The sequence below is a fragment of the Pelodiscus sinensis genome, chromosome 27 (genome assembly GCF_049634645.1).
Source record: "Pelodiscus sinensis isolate JC-2024 chromosome 27, ASM4963464v1, whole genome shotgun sequence".
Lineage (NCBI taxonomy): Eukaryota > Metazoa > Chordata > Testudines > Trionychidae > Pelodiscus > Pelodiscus sinensis.
The window spans coordinates 9,372,280-9,395,442 of record NC_134737.1 but is presented as its reverse complement, the minus strand read 5'-3'; the positions used below and the strand labels follow the sequence as shown (position 1 = coordinate 9,395,442).

General features: G+C 46.8%; 2 protein-coding genes across 3 annotated transcripts; both read left to right on the top strand.

Annotated features, from left to right (window-relative positions):
* Window positions 1–153: 153 nt before the first annotated feature.
* LOC102449311 (acidic mammalian chitinase-like) lies at window positions 154–9,437 on the top strand. The gene is made up of 11 exons (XM_006130440.4): window positions 154–271; window positions 501–530; window positions 2,129–2,333; window positions 3,703–3,759; window positions 5,050–5,215; window positions 5,572–5,696; window positions 6,005–6,128; window positions 6,229–6,411; window positions 7,159–7,275; window positions 7,603–7,738; window positions 8,992–9,437. Exons 1-11 carry the CDS (start codon window positions 247–249, stop codon window positions 9,258–9,260), a joined length of 1,437 nt encoding a protein of 478 aa, XP_006130502.2. The 5' UTR covers window positions 154–246; the 3' UTR covers window positions 9,261–9,437.
* A 3,641-nt stretch (window positions 9,438–13,078) lies between these two features.
* On the top strand, window positions 13,079–22,013 carry LOC102449541 (acidic mammalian chitinase-like). 2 transcript variants are annotated; one of them, XM_014577162.3, is made up of 12 exons: window positions 13,079–13,150; window positions 13,694–13,749; window positions 14,159–14,188; window positions 16,076–16,277; window positions 16,870–16,926; window positions 17,628–17,793; window positions 18,117–18,241; window positions 18,563–18,686; window positions 18,787–18,969; window positions 19,779–19,895; window positions 20,223–20,358; window positions 21,586–22,013. In XM_014577162.3, the coding sequence occupies exons 2-12, from the start codon at window positions 13,725–13,727 to the stop codon at window positions 21,822–21,824; spliced, it is 1,404 nt and encodes a 467-aa protein (XP_014432648.2). In that variant the 5' UTR covers window positions 13,079–13,150; window positions 13,694–13,724; the 3' UTR covers window positions 21,825–22,013. The 2 variants fall into 2 exon arrangements, with proteins under 2 accessions (XP_014432648.2, XP_014432649.2); XM_014577163.3 differs by having other exon boundaries at window positions 13,080–13,200.
* Window positions 22,014–23,163: the final 1,150 nt, after the last annotated feature.

Sequence of the window (23,163 nt, the reverse complement as noted above, 5' to 3'; positions counted from 1 at the left end):
CCTACATAAATAGAAGGGGAAGGGGACTAGTTCCCTCTCCCTCCACCAGCCTTGGCATTGGAGGGCTGATGCCCTTGAATAAACGAACTTTTCTATTTGTGTGTTTTATTTTGCTTGTGGTTGGAAGGAGGGGTGCATTCTGCTGGCTTGAATGCAGGTGTGCGGGTTCCACGCTGATAAGGACTTGCCTCTGCCACATAAAGCACTTCTGAGATCCCCCCGTGGGACATTCACTGGGAAGGCAAGATGGGAAAGGTGCTGCTGTGTGTCGGTGAGTGACTCCCTCTGCCTTTGCTGATTAAGTCAGGCTGTAACTTCTCTGGGTGCTTGGTCTCAGAGGCACCAGCCTTTTGCCCAGGGACAGCGTGTGCTAGAACTTGTCCTAGCAGGTGTGCAGGTAGCAATGTGCTCAGCATAGTTTTAGTTCCTCTGGGACTGCTTTAAGCATGGACAGGCTCCAGTCACCTTTATTTTTAATGCATTCTCTTTCCTTTTTGCAGGTTTGGCCGTTCTGCTGCAGCTGCAGCTGGGTAAGAGCATCTTAGCCTTTCTTTTGGTGCACAAGGAGCCCATAAAGCTCCAATACAACTGGAAAGAACAGGCAGCCAGACCTGTAGGCTATGTCTACACTGGCGCGATCTTGCTGCAGAGCTATGCAAATGAGGCTAAGCGTGGAATATCGCCGAGCTTCATTTGCATATCTGATGAGCCGCCATTTTTGCGGAAGAGGCTCTTGTGCAAGAAGGAGCTGTCTACACTGCCCCTTCTTGCGCAAGAAAAGCCCTCTTGTGCAATGCCCTTATTCCTGAAAATAATCAGCGTAGCGGCATTGCACAAGAGGGTTTTTCTTGCGCAAGAAGGGGCAGTGTAGACAGCTCCTTCTTGCGCAAGAGCCTTTTCCACAAAAATGGTGGCTCATTAGATATGCAAATGAGGCTCGGTGATAGTCCACGCTTAGCCTCATTTGCATAGCTCTGCTGCAAGATCGCGCCAGTGTAGACATAGCCGTAGCTGGTGTCAAGCGGTGTAGCTTCATTTCGGTGTAGTTATGATTCACAGCAGCTGAGGATCTGACTAAGTGGTCCCTCTTGATTATTCTTTAATGACTCCCTTTAACTGGGCCCATCCCTTTTTTGCTCATTATAACCAACAATCCCTGACTTGAAGAATGAGCCTGCATCTTCTGTGCAAATTGGTATTAAATGAGATGAGGGAACAATCAAAAGCACAGTTGACTAATAGGCCTCAGCTGGAGTACTGTGTCCAGTTCTGGGCACCACATTTCAAGAAAGATGTGGAGAAGGTCCAGACAAGAAGCAATAAAAATGATGAAAGGTCTAGAAAACATGACCTGTGAGGGAAGACTGAAAGAATTGGGCTTGTTTTGTTCAGAAGAAACTGAGAGGGAACAGGATAGCAGTTTTCAAATATCTAAAAGGGTGTTACAAGGAGGAGGAAGAAAAATTGTTCTCCTTGGCCTCTGAGGATAGATAAGACAAGAAACAATGGGCTATATTACAGCAAGGGAGGTTTAGGTTGGACATTAGGAAAAACTTCCTGTCAGGGTGGTTAAACACTGGATTAAATTGCCTAGGGGGGTTGAGGAATCTCCATCCCTGGAGATATTTAAGAGTAGGTTGGACAGACACTTGTCATAGATGATCTAGATGGTCCTTGGTCCTGCCGTGAGGACAGGGGACTGCACTTGATGACCTCTTGAGGTCTCTTCTAGTTTTATGATTCTATGATTTGTCATTGGGAACATGTGGATGGAGGTTGTTTCAATGGGATATGTGACTGATTTGTAGATGTAAATGCAGATGCAGAAAATATACATACCACGGTAGCTCTACATATGCAGAATTTGTGAGCAGAAAAATGAAATCCGCATTCATACTTAGGATTGGCACATCTATTTGTGCAATCAGAATATGTGCAAGAAAAAGCTCATATTTCCTCTTGTTACCCTAGTTTTGCTCCATTGACATCAATGGATTTTCCCCCAATCTGCACCAACATTGGTGAAAGGAGAATCACATGTTCGATTCAACTCAATACCTGATGCCACCATCAAGAAATAAACAAATGTTTCCTTCTTAATATATGTGATTTACTTTTCTTCCGCCAGGCTCTGCTTACAAACTTGTGTGCTACTTCACTAATTGGTCTCAGTACAGGCCAGAACCTGCCAAGTATTTCCCAAACAATGTGGACCCAAATCTCTGCACCCACTTAATCTACGCCTTTGCAACTATGAATCAAAATAAGATCGCGCCCTATGAATGGAATGATGAAGACAGACTCTTCCCAGAATTTCAAGCATTGAAGAAACGGTCAGCACTTTCCAATGTACAAGATTTAAAACAAACAAAAAGCAAATCTTGCTTTAAAAAATACTTCTTATTGTCAGGGGAAATGGAAGAAAGAGGGCAGAGAAACAAGACAGAATTTCTTTGTTGCAAAAAAGGAATAATTTAACAGATACCTAGCCACAATGCTTTCATTAAGGGCTCTATTTCACAACCCTCGTGGGACTTTATTCACTCAAGTAGTTACACTGATTTTGGTGGAATTACTCATGTAAGATGCACCTAGCATGTGTCAGGATTCCATGATCAAGTCCTAAAAAGTCATACTTTGTATTTAACCCCCTTTTCAGATGAGTATATTTTGGATGCTTTGGGATACTCATGGCTGGAACAGGATCTGACACAAGAGTCCTAGTTCAAGTGTATTTTTTTTTTTTTTTACGAAAACACAATTTAAACCAAAGAGGAGGTGAGGATGGCTGAAGCTAGGCATTGCATTGAAACTTGGGAGATCTAGGTTGAAATCCCAGCTCTGCCAGACTTGAGCTTTCTTTGTGCCTCACTTTTCCCATCTGTGAAATTGATTAATAACATTTCTTTTTGTCCCACCCTATGTGTGTCTTGTCTGTTTAGACCATAGGCTCTTTGAGGCAGGGTCTGTCTGTTGCTATGTGTTTGTACAGCACCTAGCGCAATGGGGCTCTAAGCTGGCTTGAGACCTCTTGGCACCACTGTAATACCAATAGTGAATGATGACAATCAAAAAGACCTGAATAGATTTTCTTAATGCAAAATAATGATAATCATAGGTACTGACTTCCCCTCCAGCTGGGGGATTCTTGACACCCCCCCACGCTCTGCCTTCAGTCCATCCCATCCTCTAAGCCCCACCCCAAGGCCTCATTCCACTTCATCTCTGCCCTCTCCTCCCAAACCACCACCCTGCCTCTTCCTGCCTTAGCTCTGTCCCCACTCTGCCTTCATTCCACCCCTTTCCCCAAGTTCCCCTCCCCACCCTGCCTCATCCCACTCTGCCTCCTCCCCTGAGTGCGCCCCATTCCCGCTTCTTCCTGCCCTCCCAGAGTGTCCTGAACATCCCGAATCAGCTGTTCATGGGGCTCCAGAAGCACTGGGAGGGAGGGGGAGGAGTTGGTCAGCAGGTTTTGCCCATGCGCAAGAGACCTGTGGGGAGGGAGACAGAAGGGGGAGTTTGGTACTGGAGGGGGGGCTCTGCTTCCACTACTTTTCCCCCGGGGGTGCTCCAGCCCCAGAGCATCCACGGAGCTGGTGCCCCCGAGGATAATAATGTAAAAGTTCACAACCGAGCCAAGTCTCAAACACCACAAGGTGACGGCTGATGGCTAACATTCCCTTTTCTTTTCTTGTGTCACAGGAACGACAAACTCGTCACTAGCCTGGCTATCGGAGGGTGGAACTTTGGCACTCAGAAGTGAGAACTTTCCCCTTGATTTGGTGACAAACACAGTGAAGATGATGCTGAGATTAAGGGCTGGGAATGTTTAACTGATTAACAGGTGGGGGCTAGAGCAGCTCCCTCCCTGCCTGCGCCAGCCCTGTTGGGGGGCCCGCCATGGACAGGGGCTGCTCCTGGATAGAACAGCCTCTGTCCACGATGTGACTAGGTGGCCCGCAGGTGGGAGCTGCTCCAGCCCCACTGGTGCAACTCCTGCCTGTGGCAGGGGGCCGCTACAGCGCTCTGCCTGCCCCCCTTTAATCAGTTAACTGATTAAACAATTGTTCAACTAGTTAACCAATTAAATGGGATTTTACATCCCTGGCTGTGATCTTGACAGCCTCCAAATGCTCCTTGGGCGTCAATGGGAGCCTCACTGTTGACTTCCCTGGAGACAGGATTAGGCACATGATGATGTGAATGACCAGATGTAAACTGCAGTAGTGACTGGGCAGCTGAAGACCTGACACTGATGATGCTGTGGGGGCTGGTGAAAAGGGGGAAGGGTTGAAGAAGGAGAGAGACGCAAGGTGATTAATTAGGGAAACACAGTGACATGGTGATTCAGCCTTCATGAGACGAATGGAAGGCGATTGCTGGGAATGGGTAACGGGACGGTTAAGAAAAGTTCAGATGGATATTACTAGGGTTGAAAATCCCAAGTGGTTAGTGGGAACATTAAACAGAGAAGGGTATTGCAATGATACTGCATGGTGACAAAACTTTGTATCTGCAAAAATGGGTCCTGGATAGGTGCGGGTTTGCAGGGCTCTAACCATGATCCAGTGGGAGCCATTCCATAGATTTCCTTGGCTGGTGGATCAAACCAATGGTGAAGATAATGAGTAGGAATGGGACTAGAGGTGTTCTGAGTAAAAGAGATCAAGCACAGAATGTGACAGTGTACACACGATGTGGTAGAGAATGGGATGTGATGAATCTTGGTGAGGATAGTTGCATGGTGGTAAAAGAGGAGGATAAAGATGTGGGCAGACCAACATAAATACAAGGTTTTCATACTCTCGAGTTTGGTGGAGATAACTGATTAATAGTGGATTCTCAGGTATATATTTGCTAGTGACAAAAATGGAGGTGATTAATGGAAGTGGGTTTTAATTAGACTGTAATACATCAGGACAATTACATTTATGAAAGGGAAACTGAACAAGTGTGCTGTTGCATGTGTTCATACAACAAAACCAAACCTCAAAAAACAAAAATGACTCTCCGGCCGAGCTGCATTGCCTAAGAATGATCTTCTTCCAGATTCACTGAGATGGTTTCCACACAAGCCAATCGTAAAACTTTCACTGACTCGGTGATCGTGTACCTCCGTAAGTTTGGGTTTGATGGGATCGACCTGGATTTTGAATACCCGGGCTCTAGAGGCAGCCCCCCCGAGGACAAACACCGCTTCACCATCTTGGTTCAGGTGAGTATCCAACATGTGATCATAGTTGTTCCTGATGTGAGCTGGAGTGAGGCAGATTAGAACCACTGAATTGTGTATCAGGAGTGCTTATATTGGCAATGCATGACTTTTGTTCCTTTTTACTTCCTTGAGTGCAGCTATTGTGCAAATATGGTGCTAGACCTGATGTAAGATCTTTTTCCACCTTTATAAGGGTTTGGGTACAATCAGCCGTGGAAGGAACATTGGGAAGATCATTAGGAATTTATAGGAAGGATCAGGCTGCTGGGACGTTTCTAGATCACTATTCACAGCTGAACATGAATGACTTTTTAACCAGAATTGCTAATGACCAATGACCTCATGTCCTTTTTCAGGAAATGATGGAAGCCTTTAAAGCTGAGGCTGCAAGCACTGGACGCCCCAGACTTTTACTTACCGCAGCGGTATCTGCTGGCAAAGGAACTATTGATGCTGGATATGAAATTGCAGAGATAGGGAAGTGAGTGGACCGGTTCTCACCTTGTGCTTACTATGTTCTTGGTCTGGTTCTCTGTTCTCATGCCCTTTGCGTCATCATTAGTACCTGTGCAAAGTAGGTGGGTGCAAAACACGATCAGATCACAAAGGTAGCAGTTATATGCCCTCTGTGTGGGCATAAACAGCAGCATAAGGTGCAGGACAATGGAGATTCAAGCCCCCCAAATCATGTTCATCCTTCATACTGCCTGCTGACTCGTTTAGTCCTTCAGGAAATCACATTTCCAACCTGCTTGTTTCTTTTCTGTTGATTTATTTGATCGAAACCAGGGTTCTGGATTTCATCAGCGTGATGACGTACGACTTCCACGGAGGCTGGGACCGCTTCACGGGACACAACAGCCCACTCTATGTAGGCTCTGCTGACCAGGGGGACTTCAAGTACTTCAACTGCGTAAGGGGACAGGCAGCAGACTCCCTTTTGATTTTCCCAAGAGGGCGCTGGGAGAAATGGGCCCTGGTGGCAAACGGGTTTTCTGTTTGGATTTCTGCAGAAATTCGCCATGGAGTACTGGCATAGTAACGGCGTCCCCGCTGAGAAGCTCGTGATGGGATTCCCCACCTATGGGCGGACCTTTCGGCTTACCGGCAGTGACACATCTGTCGGTGCCCCAGCATCTGGGGCTGGGTCTTCAGGCCCTTACACCCGGGAAGCTGGATTCTGGGCTTATTATGAGGTGAGAGGCTTCCGAAAACAAGATTCTTGTGGCCCAGATGCAGAGGTGGTGTAAATGGAGCTAGTTCCATGGGCCCCAATTCTTATCCTAAGATGCTTTACATCACCCTGGAAGTGCAACGAGGTAGAGAGGCCTTAGCGTAAACGAGACTCAGAGGTGTTGATTTCAGTGGATCTATGTCCATTTGTAGCAGGTGAGATTCTGGCCCATAGGTGACTCTGGCCCATAGGTAACTTATTTTGCTTTCACTCTTGTTTGTAGTTGAGTTTCTGTCTCTTGTCTAAGTATCTCTCTCTTTCTGTACACTGGACGGGTTCTCTTCCACTTATCGCAGAGCTGCTGTGCAGGAATGTTAGTGGTCTAGATCTTTAGGTCTGGAAAAATGCCATTCAGCTCATATCCCAAATGGGAGGTGTGGCACAGGTGGCTCTACCATATCACCTTCTCCCTATTCCTAAAGCTGGTTCAGTCCCGATACAAATAAACATCAGGCTGCTCTAAGCGATTCCTGCTGCTTCAGAGCCGAAGTGGCTATTCTGAAGGATTGAGGTACAGCTGTGATGTGACCGCATTCTGTCCTCTAAGCTGTGCGACTGACAGGCCGCAAGGCGATGGTTAGGTGTGATATATCAACTCTATACCACCAGAGTAACTCCTGGCCGATCACTTACAAGATCTAACCCATAGACTTACCTTCTGACTCCTGAATGAGGTTCATTTTGTGTTCTCACCATGGTGTTTTGGCAGATCTGCACATTCCTAACAACAGCTCAGGTGCGATGGATTGATGACCAGAAAGTCCCCTATGCCGTGAAGGGGAATGAATGGGTGGGATATGACAACAAGTGCAGCTATAAACACAAGGTAAGATCTTTAACATTTTCTAGTGAGCTTTACTGACATTCTGCTCCTGCTCTCGGAAAGCGCTTACCTTCAATGCTGTGTATTTCAGAGTCTCTGAGCAAAGGGATATATTTGCAGCATCATTCACGTGGCTTTAAACCACTGTGAATGTGATAGGGATGTTTCCCAGAGCATTTCTTTTTGAGCTGGGGTGCTCTGCTGTCTCACCAATCACTGAGCCATGGCTGTGTACCCAGTTACTTGTTTCAGGCTGTACTGAAATTCCTAAAGGAATTCTTAAGCAGCTGTGGAAATGTGACCGATAGTTGTGGGCTTTTTGTTGGGCAGGTGAAATACTTGAAGGAGAAAAATTTCGGCGGTGCCATGGTATGGGCCATTGATCTGGATGATTTCCTGGGCACTTTCTGCAATGAAGGAAAGTATCCGCTAATAAGTGAACTGAAGAGACTCCTTGAAATGAACGGTAAGCTGGTGCTGATTATTATTGCAGGCTGAGATAATTAGAAAGGTCAGTGCAGATTGCACCTCTAAAATCTGGGACTCTCTGATCCGGCATGACCAGGGATGTTCCAGGATCAGAGTGTGCTGGTGTGCTGGGGGGATTGAGGGTCCAGGAGCCCGGTTCTGTGTGGGGGTGGGACGGTGATATGTGGCTCTACGGTAGTTGGGGAGAGTGGGAGCTGGGAAGTGAGATGTTCAGCTCAGCTGTGCTGGGGGGCGGGTGGGAGCCAGCAAGTGGCTCTGCTGGGCTGCGGGAAGTGAGGTGGGAACTAGTGCACATCTCAGCTGTGCTGGGGAGGGCATGAGGTGGGAACTAGTGCACATCTCAGCTGTGCTGGGGAGGGCAGGAGACGGTGAAGGGTTCAGTTGTGCTGGAAGGGGAGCCAGGCCGCCCAGTGGGGGGAGCAGCAGGGGAATCAAAAATGGTCCCTGATGAGGGATTTTTCCAGACCAGAGGAGTTCAGTCAGGTTCCGAGGGTGCCAGACCAGGCAGGTCCAACCTGTATATGTTTCTCAGCCTGCTGGGGGAAATTCCTACTGGATCTGCAGAGGCCCAAAGCAAGGACTAGTCATCAGTACAGGGGACAGGTAGAAGTAAAGCACTGACTCATGTACCTGGATGTCCTGTTTCTATTTGCATGTCTATGAAAATGCAAGTGCTGGCCATGTGGTAAATGTGATCTTTGGAAAACGACTGCTGACGCAAATTGAGAATTTTGCCATGGGTGGTGTCTTGATAACACTGAGCTGTTACTTAGCACGTTGCATTGTGGAGGAGCTTTTTGACACAGTTAATTCCCATAACATATATAAGACTGATGAAAATATTATTTGCCCTATTTTAAAGAGGGGGAAATTGAGGCACGGGATTGCTATGTGACTTCATCAAGGCCACATCCTGCTTGTTAATCCAGAGCCAGGAGTATGGGTCTACCAGGCCTCTGAGACTTGCTTGTCAGTGTATGTGAACCATGGCTGCTCTGTGTCTGGTCTGCAGAGGATGTGAATCTGCAACAGCTTTTACCTGTGGGGTCCAGTCCTTTAGCTCGAGTTATACAGGTTCATGCTTAGACCAAGCGGTCCCAGATTCGGAACATGATACCAGTTGTTACTAGTCATGAAGTGTCAGGGTCAGAAGCACAGACAAGCATGCAAGAGAACGTATAGCTGTAGTGTAGTCGTGTATCTAAATGTATTGCTAATTCTTCATTTTAGGTCCAATCGTGCTAGATTGCCCTGTAGATATCCCTACAGTTGACCCTCCAACTTCTCCAGGAGACAATCCAACTACCACTCCAGTTCTTCCCCCTACGCCTGGAGGAGATGGTGACTTTTGTGCTGGCAAACAAGATGGCATCCATGCCGATCCCCAAGACATTACAAAATACTACATGTGTGCTGGAGGCCAGACTTACCATTTCACCTGTGCAGCAGGCCTTGTCTATGATGACAGCTGCAAGTGCTGTAACTATCCAAAATTTTAGCCCCGTCCCTTGCTCAGGACAAACACCGATGAATAATATATCGTAACTCGAATCATCCCGCTGGCAACATTCCTCGTGCCTCATCCAAGAAAGCCAAGTGGTTGGAATGAGGCATTAATTGGTGTGTTGCCTGCTGTGTGATTGGTGACCCTGCTTTGAACATAATAAATAATATTCTCTGTGTTCTAGCGTGTCTTCTCTGCCAATGCTTCACAAAACTGCCTAGGTCAGATACTTGACACAGGCTAAGGCTGGCTAAATCAGACATCTCCTAAGGGTGGGGGGGGGGGGGAGTCTTTCCGTGTTGGGCTTTGTTTAGTTCTCTATCTCTGCTCATATCATTTCTAATGTAATAATAATAATTAATAGTTGTTTCACATGGGACAATTTTCTTCCCTCTGTCTCATAGGAAATAGCCTTATACCCAATTTATAGATGGAGAATCTGGTGCACAGAGAGTGGAAGTGGTTTGCAAGGCAACATGTAGCAAATTAGTGCCAGAGCTGAAAACACCCAGTTCTTGGCTCTAGCCCCTGAGTCAAACAAGTCTTTATGGGCATGTCTACACTACAGAGAAGATCGACTCTTCAGAGGTCAATCTTTTAGCAGTCAATTTAGCAGGTCTAGTGTAGATCCTCAAATTGAACACTGAGGACAGCCCCCACCAGCATCTGGCACTCCTCGATCTGGGAGGAGTAAGGGATGCCGCCGGAAGCATATGCTCCCGTCCGCGTCCTACAGTATAGACACTGTGTTGCTGGATAACGTGCCTTAAGCCTGCCTGCCTGGTCTAGTGTAGACCAGGTCTAAACTGGGATTTACTTTCCTCTCCTGCTGGTGAAGGCTACACAAGACATCTTCATGCAGTGGTCTGCCCTGCTTGGAGAAATGTGGGAAATGAATAGCTGTGATTGTTACATAGCACAACCTTGCCCCCACTGGCACAGTGGACAACAATCTGTTACTCCTAATGGCTCTGAAATTATCTCAGGCTGCCCTTTCAGCATCAGAAGACATCAAGATAATGAAGGCTCCTGTGGCCTTAAGTCATAATAGAATATATGTTGGGAAGATGAATCATCATAGCTAATGCTATTGAATTAAAGTGGATAGCTGGAAGCCTACATTTACCTTTCATTCCAAGATGAGCTACCTGACAGACACCAAAAACACAGCATGGTCCTAATTCTCCTCTCACTGCCGCTGGTGTAAATCCAAGAGCAGCTTCAGTAGGTAAAATATTAATACCAAGGTTAGTGGGAGTGACACAGTGGTAAAACTGGTGTAAAGGAGCAAATAATCTGGCCCTTTCTGAAGGGAGGTACTTCAGAAAGAAGGTGATAAACTCTATTCTATTCTATTCAGTTTTGATGCTGTGTCCATATGCCCCAGACTCTAGTTTAGGGTATTTTTAATTCACACAAAGAGCCTAAACAATAAGTCATCTTAACAACTGCTATCTCGGCTTTTCAAGCCATTTCCTGGAACATAGTCACCAGGAGACGTCCCTGCCTCTGCAGGTTTATTGCATTAGCATCTGCTCTCTTTGGGCGGCTGTCTGTAAAATACCAGCCTCTGAAGGAACAGCACCTCATTTAGCCTGTTGCTCTTGCTGTTCCAGTTTTCTAACGAGACAGAGGGAAATCACAGGCTGATGGGGCTATTGTGTCATGGATGTAACTGAGGGTTGAGCTGGGGCTGCAAAAAATTAGATCCGAACAGTGCAAATTTAGAAATTGGTGTAATGCTGCTTCAATTCAAAAAAATCAGATGTAACCCTAACGGTGCAAGTCTTCAGATGGTAGAATGCTGCTTCAATTCAAAAGAGCCATTTTACACCAGCTTAGGGTCTGGTCCATTGACTTAAACACAATCTCAGTATTTTCTTTGGAGATCTCCCATGGCTTTTCTTCTCTCGTAAGCTGGATCTGACCACTGCAGCCAGGCCATCCCTTGACATGAGTTTCAAGAATGGCGGGTTCATTGGCTGGGTGGTTTATATCCACTTGTGCATCCAGTGCTGCCACAGAGAGTAGGCGTTGGGTATCTTGCCTCTCCGGACAGTTTCCGTGTCAGCGGCTGAGGAGAAAGCTCAGAAGAAGAATTATTTGTTTTACTCCACGTTCTCTCGGAGAGCGGTAAAGTGGAAAAATCAAAGGGATTCATAATGACCTACTATAGAAACCTATTCAGTAAAGATTTGGGACAGATCCTATGCCGGTGTAAATGGGCACAGCTCTATTGACTTCCATGGAGTGAAGTCATAAGAATGGCCATCCTGGGTCAGATTGAAAGTCCATCCAGACCAGTGTCCTCTCTGCCCACAGTGGCCAATGCCAGGTGCCCCCAGAGGGAATGAACAGAACAGGGAATCATCACGTGATTCCTTCCCTGTCTCCCATTCCCAGCTTCTGACAAACAGAGGCGAGGGACATCATCCCAGCCGATCCTAGCTAATAGCTAGCCACTGATGGACCTATCCTCCATGAATTTATCTAGCTTTTTTTTGAACCCTGTTAAGGTCGTGGCCTTCACAACAACAGTCAGTTTACACCAGCGAAGGATCTGGCTCAAGATGTCAGTCAGATTGCATGAGTGTAAATGAGGATCCATTAGGCGCCCCAGGTTGGAGTTTGACCAGGCAGGGAAGATAAACTCATAGACTTTAAGGTCAGAAGGGACCATTATGATCATCTAGTCTGACCCCCTGCACAGTGCAGGCCACAGAATCTCACCCACCCCTCCTAGAATAATCCTCTCACCTATATCTCAGATATTGAAGCCTTCAAATACTTTGAAGACCCCAAGATGCAGAGAATCCTCTAGCTGTGATCTGTACCCCATGCTACAGAGGAAGGCAAAAAACCTCCAGGGCCTCTGCCAATCTACCCTGGAGGAAAATTCCTTCCCGACCCCAAATATGGAGATCAGCTAAACCCTGAGCATGTGGGCAAGACTCACCAGCCAGACACTCAGAAAGTTCTCTATAGTAACTCCTATCATCCCTCCATTGGCCTATTTACCACTGATAATGAATGGTCAATTAGTTACCAAGTTCATGTTATCTCATCAAACCATCCCCTTCATAAACCCATCTAGTTTAATCATGAAGCCAGATAGATCCCTTGGAAGGCTGTTCCAGAACCTCACTCCTCTAATGGTTAGAAACCTTCATCTAATCTCAAGTCTAAACTTCCTACTAGCCAGCTTATATCCATTTGTTCTTGTGTCCACATTGGTATTAAGCTTAAATAATTCCTCTCCTTCCCTGGTATTTATCCCTCTAATATATTTAAAGAGTGCAATCATGTCCCCCCTCAGCCTTCTTTTTTGGTTAAGGTAAACAAGCCAAGCTCCTTGAGTCTCCTTTCATAAGACAGGTTTTCCATTCCTCGGATCATCCCAGTGGCCCTTCTTTGTACCTGTTCCAGTTTGAATTCATCCTTCTTAAACATGGGAGACCAGAATTGCACACAGTATTCCAAACAGGGTCTCACCAATGCCTTGTATAATGGCGCTAACACCTCCTTATCCCTGGAAATACCTCACCTAATACATCCCAAGACTGTATTAGCCTTGGGGAATGTGTGGGCTATTGACTGGCCTGGTACATGGGATAATACTGATGGGAACTGCTGCTCTTTAAGCTGGTGGCTATTTTGGAACAAGTTTTACCAGTTGCCTTTTGGTGGTGCAATTCTGTTACGGTTATTTCCTCAGAATAGTTGACTGAGCACTGGGAAACATTCAGGAAGTGGGGAGTTAAAAATGCAAACTCAGTATGTATATTTGTATGGGAGTGGATAACTTTCTTGTATATATAATAGGCAGAGGTAGGTAGCAGAAAGAAGCAGCCAGCTGTCTCGGATCACGCTGCAGAAATCTGCCAGGTCAGTGGCTGGATGCACGGCATATCAAAGAAGGATTCATTTCATTTTAGGTTTGTTTTGTGAGTTGGACCATAACTTGGGGATCTAGGAAATCTGGAAAGGTCACTTAAAATGTATGGTTTATTTAAATCGCCGCTTCATTTGGGTATGTCTAGTAAACTAATCTACATGGCTCTGGCGACAGAGCCATGTAGTCTAGACATACCCTATTTGTGCATAGATGCTGCACTTATTCCAACATGTTTTAAATCAGTGTTAACAGAGCACTAATATTGGTTCTTCCCTGTTTTTGTCTTGTCAACACAAGGACCACGTTCTAAAATTGTACTCCATTGTCATATCCAGCTCTGTTCCAACAGCGGGGGCAGTACTGGGAACTGTTGTGTAAGGCAGACAGCGGAGATCTATGGAATACAACTAGACTTGTCTTGAGAAGAGCTGCATGGTAGCCCAGCAGCTGCCTGGAAACCTTTCTGTCCTGCAACTGCCTTTGTTTCTCCCATGCTGCCGACACAAGTCTTTCCCTCCCTCTCCCATTTGTAGATAATTCCTGAAACCAAAATCTCCAGCTGAGATGGGGAAGATGCTGCTCTGGGCCGGTAAGTGAATCTGATCCCGTCGCAATGATACTTTGAGCATTATGGTGGGGAATCCTGGCCCAGAAATTGAAAGATCCAGATGAGACACAAACAGATTCTTTTCTAAAATTGCATTATGCAGGAGGTCAGACTAGATGTTCCAATGGCCCCGTCTGGTCTCAATAATATCTGAAACAGCAGCATCCCACATGGGCATGTTTTAGCACAGACTTTGCTCTAATGGATTTTGGCTACCTCATGAGATTCACCCGTGTGCAGAAGGCCTTTGCAGCACTTTGAGGGCACGAATGGGGCTTTACATGGTGCTGGCCCCTCTGTGCAGGAATGGATTTCACCCCAAAGGGGTGGGTCCAAAGTGTACAAAGTACCAGACTGACTTTTTTCTAATGCCTTTTCATTTGGTTTGCAGGTGTGGCCATTCTTCTGCAGTTGCAGCTGGGTAAGAATGTCTCATTCCCTGTTTGTCTGCATTGCCTGCATGTCTGGGGACTGATAAATAGGGTCAAATCCCCAGGTCCCTGTTCAGTTTCTCCCCATTCCTAACACAGGCAAAACTGCTGCTGAAATCCATGAGCATTTGGCCAAGAATTTTGCATGAGAATTTTCTCTATGGCTGATATGAGTCTCCTCTCTCACTGGTGTAATTCCTTTGCCTTGGAAGGAGCTACTCCTGATTTACACCAGGGCAAGCCTAAGATCAGGCTTGGACTTTGGGGTTGGCAAAAGATGAGTTTCCAGTAATAGGGACAGGAACAGGAGTCATTTTGTCTGGGTAGGAAACAAGTGTCTTTTCCATGTCAATTGTTCCGTACGTAACATTGGCTCCTTTTATAGTTTGGTGCCTAGTTGCCAAGGAATGCTGAGCCCGATTTTTAAAGTATTTACGCCAGTGCCTAAAGCTGTAGAGAGGGGTCTGCCTCTGGGGAGCTGGGTGCTGAAAATAGGCACTTAAATAACTTTCATAGGGTATGTCTACACTACCCCCCTAGTTCGAACTAGGGGGGGTAATGTAGTCGTACGGAGTTGCAAATGAAGCCTGGGATTTGAATTTCCCGGGCTTCATTTGCATAAAGCCGGCCGGCACCATTTTTAAATGCCGGCTAGTTCGGACCCCGTGCCGCGCGGCTACACGCGGCATGGACTAGCTAGTTCGGATTAGAGGTGTACAGTTAGTTCGGATTAGGAAGCCTAATCCTAACTAGCTAGTCCGTGCCTCATGTAGCCGCGCGGCACGGGGTCCGAACTAGCTGGCATTTAAAAATGGCGCCGGCCGGCTTTCTGCAAATGAAGCCCGGGAAATTCAAATCCCAGGCTTCATTTGCAACTCCGTATGACTACATTACCCCCCCTAGTTCAAACTAGGGGGGTAGTGTAGACATACCCATAATCTGCCTCCACCCGAAGTAGGGATTTGAAGTTTGCAGCCCTGAGACATCAGTGCTAACGCAGTATGCACCGGGGGCAAGGAAAATACAGCTCCCAAGCCACCAGATCAGGCCCATGGGAGCCTCCGCCAGGGTCCCAGCCTGCCCTGGCCCCACCCTGCGCTCAGAGGAGGTCTCTGAACACTAAAAGAGCTGGTGGGGTGGGAGGTTAAGATGCTTTACAGCCCAGCCAATGGGAGCTGCCTGTTTACAACACAAGCAGCATGGGAAGTCCCCCTTCCTTCTACTAGCTCACAGCATTCAGAGTCAGCTATACTTGACTTCTGCAGCCAGTGCAGGGGTGTGGAAAGGAGGGGCCTTGGCTGAGAAACCACTTGGGCTGCTGGCTGGGAGTGCCTCCCGGCCAGAGCCTGCTTCTGCCACCCCAGCCCGGCCCTTACCCCTTAACTCTCTGTGTCCCTACCCCAATCAAACCCTCTGCACCCTTACTCCTGCACCCCTACTCTTCCCAGACCTTGTACCCCTTCCTACACCCCGCCTTCAAGTCACAAATCCCTCCCAGACCTTGCACCCCAAACCCATACCCCTGGTCACAACCCAAAACTCTGCACCCATCTTGCACTCCTGGCCCAGGTCACAGCCCCTTCCTGGACTCTGCACCCCCCTCTTACACCGTTCCTCCAGGTCACAACGCCTTTCCCGATCCTGCATCCCCTCTTACACCCCAGCCTCCTGTCACAACCTCCTCTTTCATCCAATCTCCCTGCCAGGATCCCAATTCCTTACTCCAAGTTCCCTTCTGCACCCAACCTCCATCCCGGACCCCACACCTTCTCCACTAATATCATGGAGGAGTGTGTCCCTTGACAGTGTACCAAATTCTTGGAGTACTAATGGACACTAGTGCCATCACATTTTATTTTTATTTTATTTTTTCCCAGGCTCAGCGTACAAACGTGTGTGCTACTTTACTAACTGGTCTCAGTACCGGCCAGAAGCAGCCAAGTTCACTCCAGAAAATGTGGACCCTTTCCTGTGTACCCATTTGATCTATGCTTTTGCTGGGTTGGAGAACAATAAGATCACCAAGGTCGAATGGAATGATGAAACCCTCTACCAACAGCTTAATGACCTGAAGCAGAAGTCAGTAACATCTAATGTGTAGAGGATTTTAAAAATGAGTTCATTTCAATGTGACCTATAAACGAATAACGTGGAGGCTTGTTCCCCTTTTTGCTTCCTTGTGCTGAAAGGTTTTTTTTTTCTTGCTTATTTTTTATTCTTAGAAATAGTCAGGATGCCAAAATTGTGTCTGTCCTTAGTTTTTAGTTTCAGTCACTTTTGGGTTACTCAAAAATGTGGTTTGGGAAATGGGTTTGTAAAGTCCTTTTTAAAGAGAACATTTTGATAAACTCGCTTTTGGTAAAAACAAACCAAATCCAAAGTTTTTTCACAGTCTGAGTACAAATCACTTTCTCTGCCACTAAAAAAATTAGTCTTCTCTGATATCTTTCATATTATAACCTTGCTAGTTCACCAGCTGTCCACAGAGTTCCCTAGGATAGACAGGGTCTCAATTTATAATTTAAACAGCAATCAGGACCCCATTGAGAAGGAGGTGTGAGTAGAGGAGTTTGTTTAAAAACTCACAACCATATTTTTAAATCAATTGATTTTATCGTTATATATTTTGTTCATTTAATCTCATACTCTCCAACTCTTTTCTGCTTTCTAGAAATGGGAACCTTGTCACACTCTTGGCTGTTGGAGGTGGAAACTTTGCTATCCAGAAGTAAGAACTTTTCCCTTTGCTTTTTAAGATGGTGGGGATGGCAAGGCAGAGCACTCTACACCCCTTTAACAGTTGTGTTGATTGTTAACCAAGACAGTGGCAGTCACACAACATTGGAATGGCAGAGCCAGGAAGAGAACCCAGGTCCACTGAACCCCAGTCCGGTGCTTTGTCTATAAGAGCATGTAATTTCTTACTGCATGAAGAGGAAGGGTAGACCGAACACTAGCCTGGGACCCAGGACATTTGGGGTCTTTTCTGAACTTCACCACTGACCTGCTGCGTGATCTTGGGGCCATCAGTTCCCCCTCTGTGTCTCAAATTCCCTTAATACCCTTGGTCTGTCTTGTTTTTTTATATTGGAGTGAAGATAGTTGCATGGTGTTAACAGAGGAGGATAAAGATGTGGGCTGACAAACGATAAATACAAGGTCTTCATACTCTCAAGTTTGGTGGAGATAACTAATTAATAGTGGATTCTCAGCTATATATTGCTAGTGACAAAAATGGAGGTGATTAATGGAAGTGGGTTTGAATTATACTGTTATGCATTAGGACAATTATATTTATGAAAGGGAAACTGATCAAGTGTGCTGTTGCATGTGTTGGTATAAAGAAAACAAAACAAAACAACACACCAAAACCTCAAAAAACAAAAACAACCCAATGGGCCACATTGCCTAAGAATGATCTTTTTCCAGATTCACTGAGATGGTTTCCACACAAGCCAATCGTAAAACTTTTACTGACTCGGTGATCGTGTACCTCCGTAAGTTTGGGTTTGATGGGATCGATCTGGATTTTGAATTCCCGGGCTCTGGAGGCAGCCCCCCCGAGGACAAACACCGCTTCACCATCTTGGTTCAGGTGAATAGATGTCAGCTGGAGTGAGGCAGATTAGCACCACCGAGTTGTGTATCAGCAGTGCTTACATTGGCACTGCATGGTTTTAGCTCCCTTTTACTTCCTTGAATGCAACTATTGTACAAATATGGTGCTAGACCTGATGTAAGATCCTTTTCCACCTTTGTAAGGGTTTGGGGACAATCAGCCGTGGAAGGAACATTGGGAAGATCATTAGGAATTTATAGGAAGGGTCGGGGATGTTTCTAGATCACTATTCATAGCTGGACATGAATGACTTTTTAACCAAAATTGCTAATGATCAATGCCCTCATTTCTGTTTTCAGGAAATGCTGGAAGCCTTTAAAGCTGAGGCTGCAAGCACTGGACGCCCCAGACTTTTAATTACTGCAGCGGTATCTGCTGGCATAAGAACTGTTGATGCTGGATATGAAATTGCGGAGATAGGAAAGTGAGTGGACTGGTTCCACTTTGTGCTTACTATGCTCTTGGTCTGGTTCTCTGTTGACTAGTGTCATCATTAGTACCTGTGCAAAACAGGTGGGTGCAAAACACGATCAGATCACAAGGGTGGCAGTTACACGCCCTCTGTGTGGGCATAAACAGCAGGATAAGGTGCGGGACAATGGAGATTCAAGCCCCCTAAATCATGTTCATCCTTCAGGCCAACATGGGAGGACGGTGTACTGCCTGCTGACTCATTTAGTCCTTCAGGAAATCACTTTACTAACCTGCTTGTTTCTTTTCTGTTGTTTTATTTGATCGAAACCAGGGTTCTGGATTTCATCAGCGTGATGACGTACGACTTCCACGGAGGTTGGGAGCGCTTCACGGGGCACAACAGCCCACTCTATGCAGGCTCCGCTGACCAGGGGGACTTCAAGTACTTCAACTGCGTAAGGGGACAGGCAGCAGACTCCCTTTTGATTTTCCCAAGAGGGTGCTGGGAGAAACGGGCCCTGGTGGCAAACGGGTTTTCTGTTTGGATTTCTGCAGAAATTCGCCATGGAGTACTGGCATAGTAACGGCGTCCCCGCTGAGAAGCTCGTGATGGGATTCCCCACCTACGGGCGGACCTTTCGACTTACTGGCAGTGACACATCTGTCGGTGCCCCAGCATCTGGGGCTGGGTCTTCAGGCCCTTACACCCGGGAAGCTGGTTTCTGGGCTTATTATGAGGTGAGAAACTTCCATAAATGAGATTTTTGTGGCCCAGATCCTGAGGTGGTGTAAATGGAGCTAGTTCCATTGGCCCCAATTCTTATCCTAAGATGCCTTTACATCACACTGGAAGGGCAAAGAGGCCAGGACCCCTTTATACTGCTGGCGAGGTAGAGAGGCCTTAGTGTAAATGAGACTCCGAGGTGTCGATTTCAGTGGATCTATGCCCATTTGTATAAGCGGAGTCTCTGGCCAATAGTTAGTGTCTTATGGGATGTACTTTTATGAATTCTAGGTGACACGTTTTGCTTTTACTCTTGCTTGTAGCTGAGTTTCTGTCTCTTGTCTAAGTATCTCTTTCTTTCTGTACTCTGGATGGGTTCCCTTCCACTTATCCCGGAGTTGCTGTGCAGGAGTGTTAGCAGGCTAGATCTTTAGCTCTGGAAAAACGCCATTCACCTCAGATCCCAAATAGGAGGTGGGGCAAAGTTGGTTCTACCATAGCACCTTCTCCCTATTCCTAAAGCCAGTTCAGTCCCTGTTAGAAATTAATGTCTAAGCTGTTCCTGCTGCTGCAGAGCTGAGAAGGCTGTTCTGGGAGATTGGGGTACAGCTGTGATGTGGCCGCATCCTGTCTGCTCAGCTGTGCGACTGACAGCCCGCAAGGCGATGGTCAGGAGGGGTACACCGACTCTACACCACCAGATTAACTCTTGGCTGGCCACTTAACATTACAGACTACAACGGGGACAATATCTAGCCCGTGGACTTACCCTCTGGCCCCTGAATGAGGTTCATTTTGTGTTCCCACCATGCTGTTTTGGCAGATCTGCACATTCCTAACGACAGCTGAGGTGCGATGGATTGATGACCAGAAAGTCCCCTATGCCGTGAAGGGGAATGAATGGGTGGGATATGACAACAAGTGCAGCTTTAAACACAAGGTAAGATCTTTAACATTTTCTAGTGAGCTTTACTGACATTCTGCTCCTGCTCTCGGAAAGCGCTTACCTTCAATGCTGTGTATTTCAGAGTCTCTTAGCAAAGGGATATATTTGCAGCATCATTCACATGGCTTTAAACCACTATGAATGTGATGGGGATGTTTCCCAGAGCATTTCTTTCTGAGCTGGGGTGCTCTGCTGCATCGCTGATCACTGCGCCATGGCTGTGTACCCAGTTACTTATTTCAGGCTGTACTGAAATTCCTAAAGGAATTCTTAAGCAGCTGTGGAAATGTGACCGATAGTTGTGGGCTTTTTGTTGGGCAGGTGAAATACTTGAAGGAGAAAAATTTCGGCGGTGCCATGGTATGGGCCATTGATCTGGATGATTTCTGGGGCACTTTCTGCAATGAAGGAAAGTATCCGCTAATAAGTGAACTGAAGAGACTCCTCGAAACGAACGGTAAGCTGGTACTGATTATTATTGCAGGCTGAGATAATTAGAAAGGTCAGTGCAGATTGCACCTCTAAAATCTGGGACTCTCTGATCCGGCATGACCAGGGATGTTCCAGGATCAGAGTGTGCTGGTGTGCTGGGGGGATTGAGGGTCCAGGAGCCCGGTTCTATTTGGGGGTGGGGCGGTGATATGTGGCTCTACGGTAGTTGGGGAGAGTGGGACCTGGAAAGTGAGACGTTCAGCTCAGCTGTGCTGGGGGGCGGGTGGGAGCCAGCGTGAGGCTCTGCTGGGCTGCAGGAAGTGAGGTGGGAACTAGTGCACATCTCAGCTGTGCTGGGGGCCAGGAGCCAGAGCACATCTCAGCTGTGCTGGGGAGGGCAGGAGACGGTGAAGGGTTCAGTTGTGCTGGAAGGGGAGCCAGGCCGCCCAGTGGGGGGAGCAGCAGGGGAATAAAAAATGGCCCCTGATGAGGGATTTTTCCAGACCAGAGGAGTTCAGTCAGGTTCCGAGGGTGCCAGACCAGGCAGGTCCAACCTGTATATGTTTCTCAGCCTGCTGGGGGGAAATTCCTGCTGGGTCTGCAGAGGCCCAAAGCAAGGACTAGTCATCAGTACAGGGGACAGGTAGAAGTAAAGCACTGACTCATGTACCTGGATGTCCTGTTTCTATTTGCAAGTGCTGGCCATGTGGTAAATGTGATCTTTGGAAAACGACTGCTGAGGCAAATTGAGAATTTTGCCATGGGTGGTGTCTTGATAACACTGAGCTGCTACTTAGCACGTTGCATTGTGGAGGAGCTTTTTGACACAGTTAATTGCCACAACATATATAAGACAGACAAAAACATTATTTGCCCCATTTTACAGATGGGAAAATTGAGGCACGGGATTACTATGTGACTTCATCAAGGTTACAGCCTGCTCGTTAATCCAGAGCCAGGAGTATGGGTCTATCAGGCCTCTGAGACTCGCTTGTCAGTGTATACGAATCATGGCTGCTCTGTGTCTGGTCTGCAGAGGATGTGAATCTGCAACAGCTTTTACCTTTTAGCCTTTAGCCCAAGTCATGCTTTTAGACCAGGAGGTCCCAGGTTTAGTCCCAGGTTCGGAACACGATACCAGTCATTACTACTCATGAAGTGTAAGGGCCAGAAGCACAGACAAGCATGCAAGAGATGCATGTAGATGTAGTGCAGCCGTATATGTTAATGTACTGCTAATTATTCATTTTAGATCCGATCGTGCCAGACTGCCCTACAGGTATCCCTGCAACAAGCCCTCCAGGAGATATTCCACCTACGACGGGGGGAGATGACAACTTTTGTGCTGGCAAACAAGACGGCATCCATGCCAACCCCCAAAATAATACAAAATTCTACATGTGTACTGGGGGCCGGACTTACCATTTTACCTGTCCAGCAGGCCTTGTCTATGATGACAGCTGCAAGTGCTGTAACTATCCAAAATATTAGCCCCGTCCCTTGCTCAGGACAAACACCGATGAGTAATATATCGTAACTCGAATCATCCCCGCTGGCAGCGTCCCTTGTGGCTCATCAAAGAAAACCCATTCGTTGGAATAAGGCATTAATTTGTGTGTTGCCTGCTGTGTGATTGGTGACCCTGCTTTGAACATAATAAATAAAATTCTTTGTGTTCTAGAGTGTCTTCTCTGCCAATGCTTCACAAAACTGCTGTAGCAAGATGAAGGCCTACAACATAAGCCCATGCAGCACAGGCCTGGTCTGAGGCCTGAAGCCTAGCTAACAATGGATAAAACATGACTAACATAAAGCAAAGCTAAGCTGTGAACGAGAGGCAGGCCCCAGCTCACAGAACATGGCATGAACAGGGCTGAGAGTGCAAAACACTAATTGGTAATAGGCCCAGATGCAGAACAATAATTGGTAATGGTCTTAAGTTGAAATCACATGATACCACCAGCTCATTAAAAAAGACCATGGTAGCCACTCCTCACAGATCCAGGAAAGGGTCTAAAATGATGGCATGATGGATAGAGATGATCTAATCAAATCACGAAGGACGGGGTGATGGGTGGTATCTAAGTAGCATCAGAGAGTGGCAACCTGATACGTCAGCAGTGAGGTGTGATGTGTTTATACTTGTATATAAGGTGGTGTCCTGGGGGGACAGTCTTTGTATGACTGGGGGCAGTGGAAATTTCCCACTGATTTTGTTATTCCATTGTGGCAAGTACATGTGCGTAGTGGTTCAGCAGAGTCTACTGACAACTGTTACTGCTCTTCGCTTAGCAATAAACCTGGCCTGGTACCTTCAAACCTTATCTGGTTTGCGGTCTTTGGGGTCCTCCGGGGTCTGCTATGGTCATTGGGCCCACATCTTCAAGCACACACGCAAGCAGCCTTCTGGTTATCATCATTGACAGAGCCAGAGACCTTTGAGGACACCACGGCAGTAAATCCTCCTCACTACAACTGCCTAGGTTAGGTATTCGACACAGGCTGAGTCTGGCTTAGTGAGACATCTCCGCAGGGCATATGCTCCCATCAGCTTCCCACAGTGCAGACTAGGGCTACTCAACATGTGGCCCGTGGGCTGCATGTGGCCCACAGCCTGTTTGTCTGCGGCCATGGTGCAGTTTGGGTTTATGTGGGGCTTAACACACAGCCTGCAGGTGGGAGCCAAAACAAAAAAGTCATCAATATAATGGTCTTCTGTTGATATGTTTTAGTAGTTAGATTCCTGGACTGTCATTGCTCATTGAAAGTGCTGTCCTGAGGGTGGAAATTGGAGAAATATTGCCTTTTATTAATATTAGCAGAACTGACT

What these genes read in the sequence shown, in the direction of transcription:
- LOC102449311 (XM_006130440.4), top strand. Translation starts at nt 247, where the DNA reads ATGGGAAAGGTGCTGCTGTGTGTCG. An exon ending in TCTGCTGCAGCTGCAGCTGG is followed by an intron (nt 531 to 2,128) that starts GTAAGAGCATCT and finishes TTCTTCCGCCAG; the next exon opens with GCTCTGCTTACAAACTTGTG. An exon ending in TGGAACTTTGGCACTCAGAA is followed by an intron (nt 3,760 to 5,049) that starts GTGAGAACTTTC and finishes ATCTTCTTCCAG; the next exon opens with ATTCACTGAGATGGTTTCCA.
- LOC102449541 (XM_014577162.3), top strand. Translation starts at nt 13,725, where the DNA reads ATGGGGAAGATGCTGCTCTGGGCCG. An exon ending in ACTTCAAGTACTTCAACTGC is followed by an intron (nt 18,687 to 18,786) that starts GTAAGGGGACAG and finishes GGATTTCTGCAG; the next exon opens with AAATTCGCCATGGAGTACTG. An exon ending in GAGACTCCTCGAAACGAACG is followed by an intron (nt 20,359 to 21,585) that starts GTAAGCTGGTAC and finishes TATTCATTTTAG; the next exon opens with ATCCGATCGTGCCAGACTGC.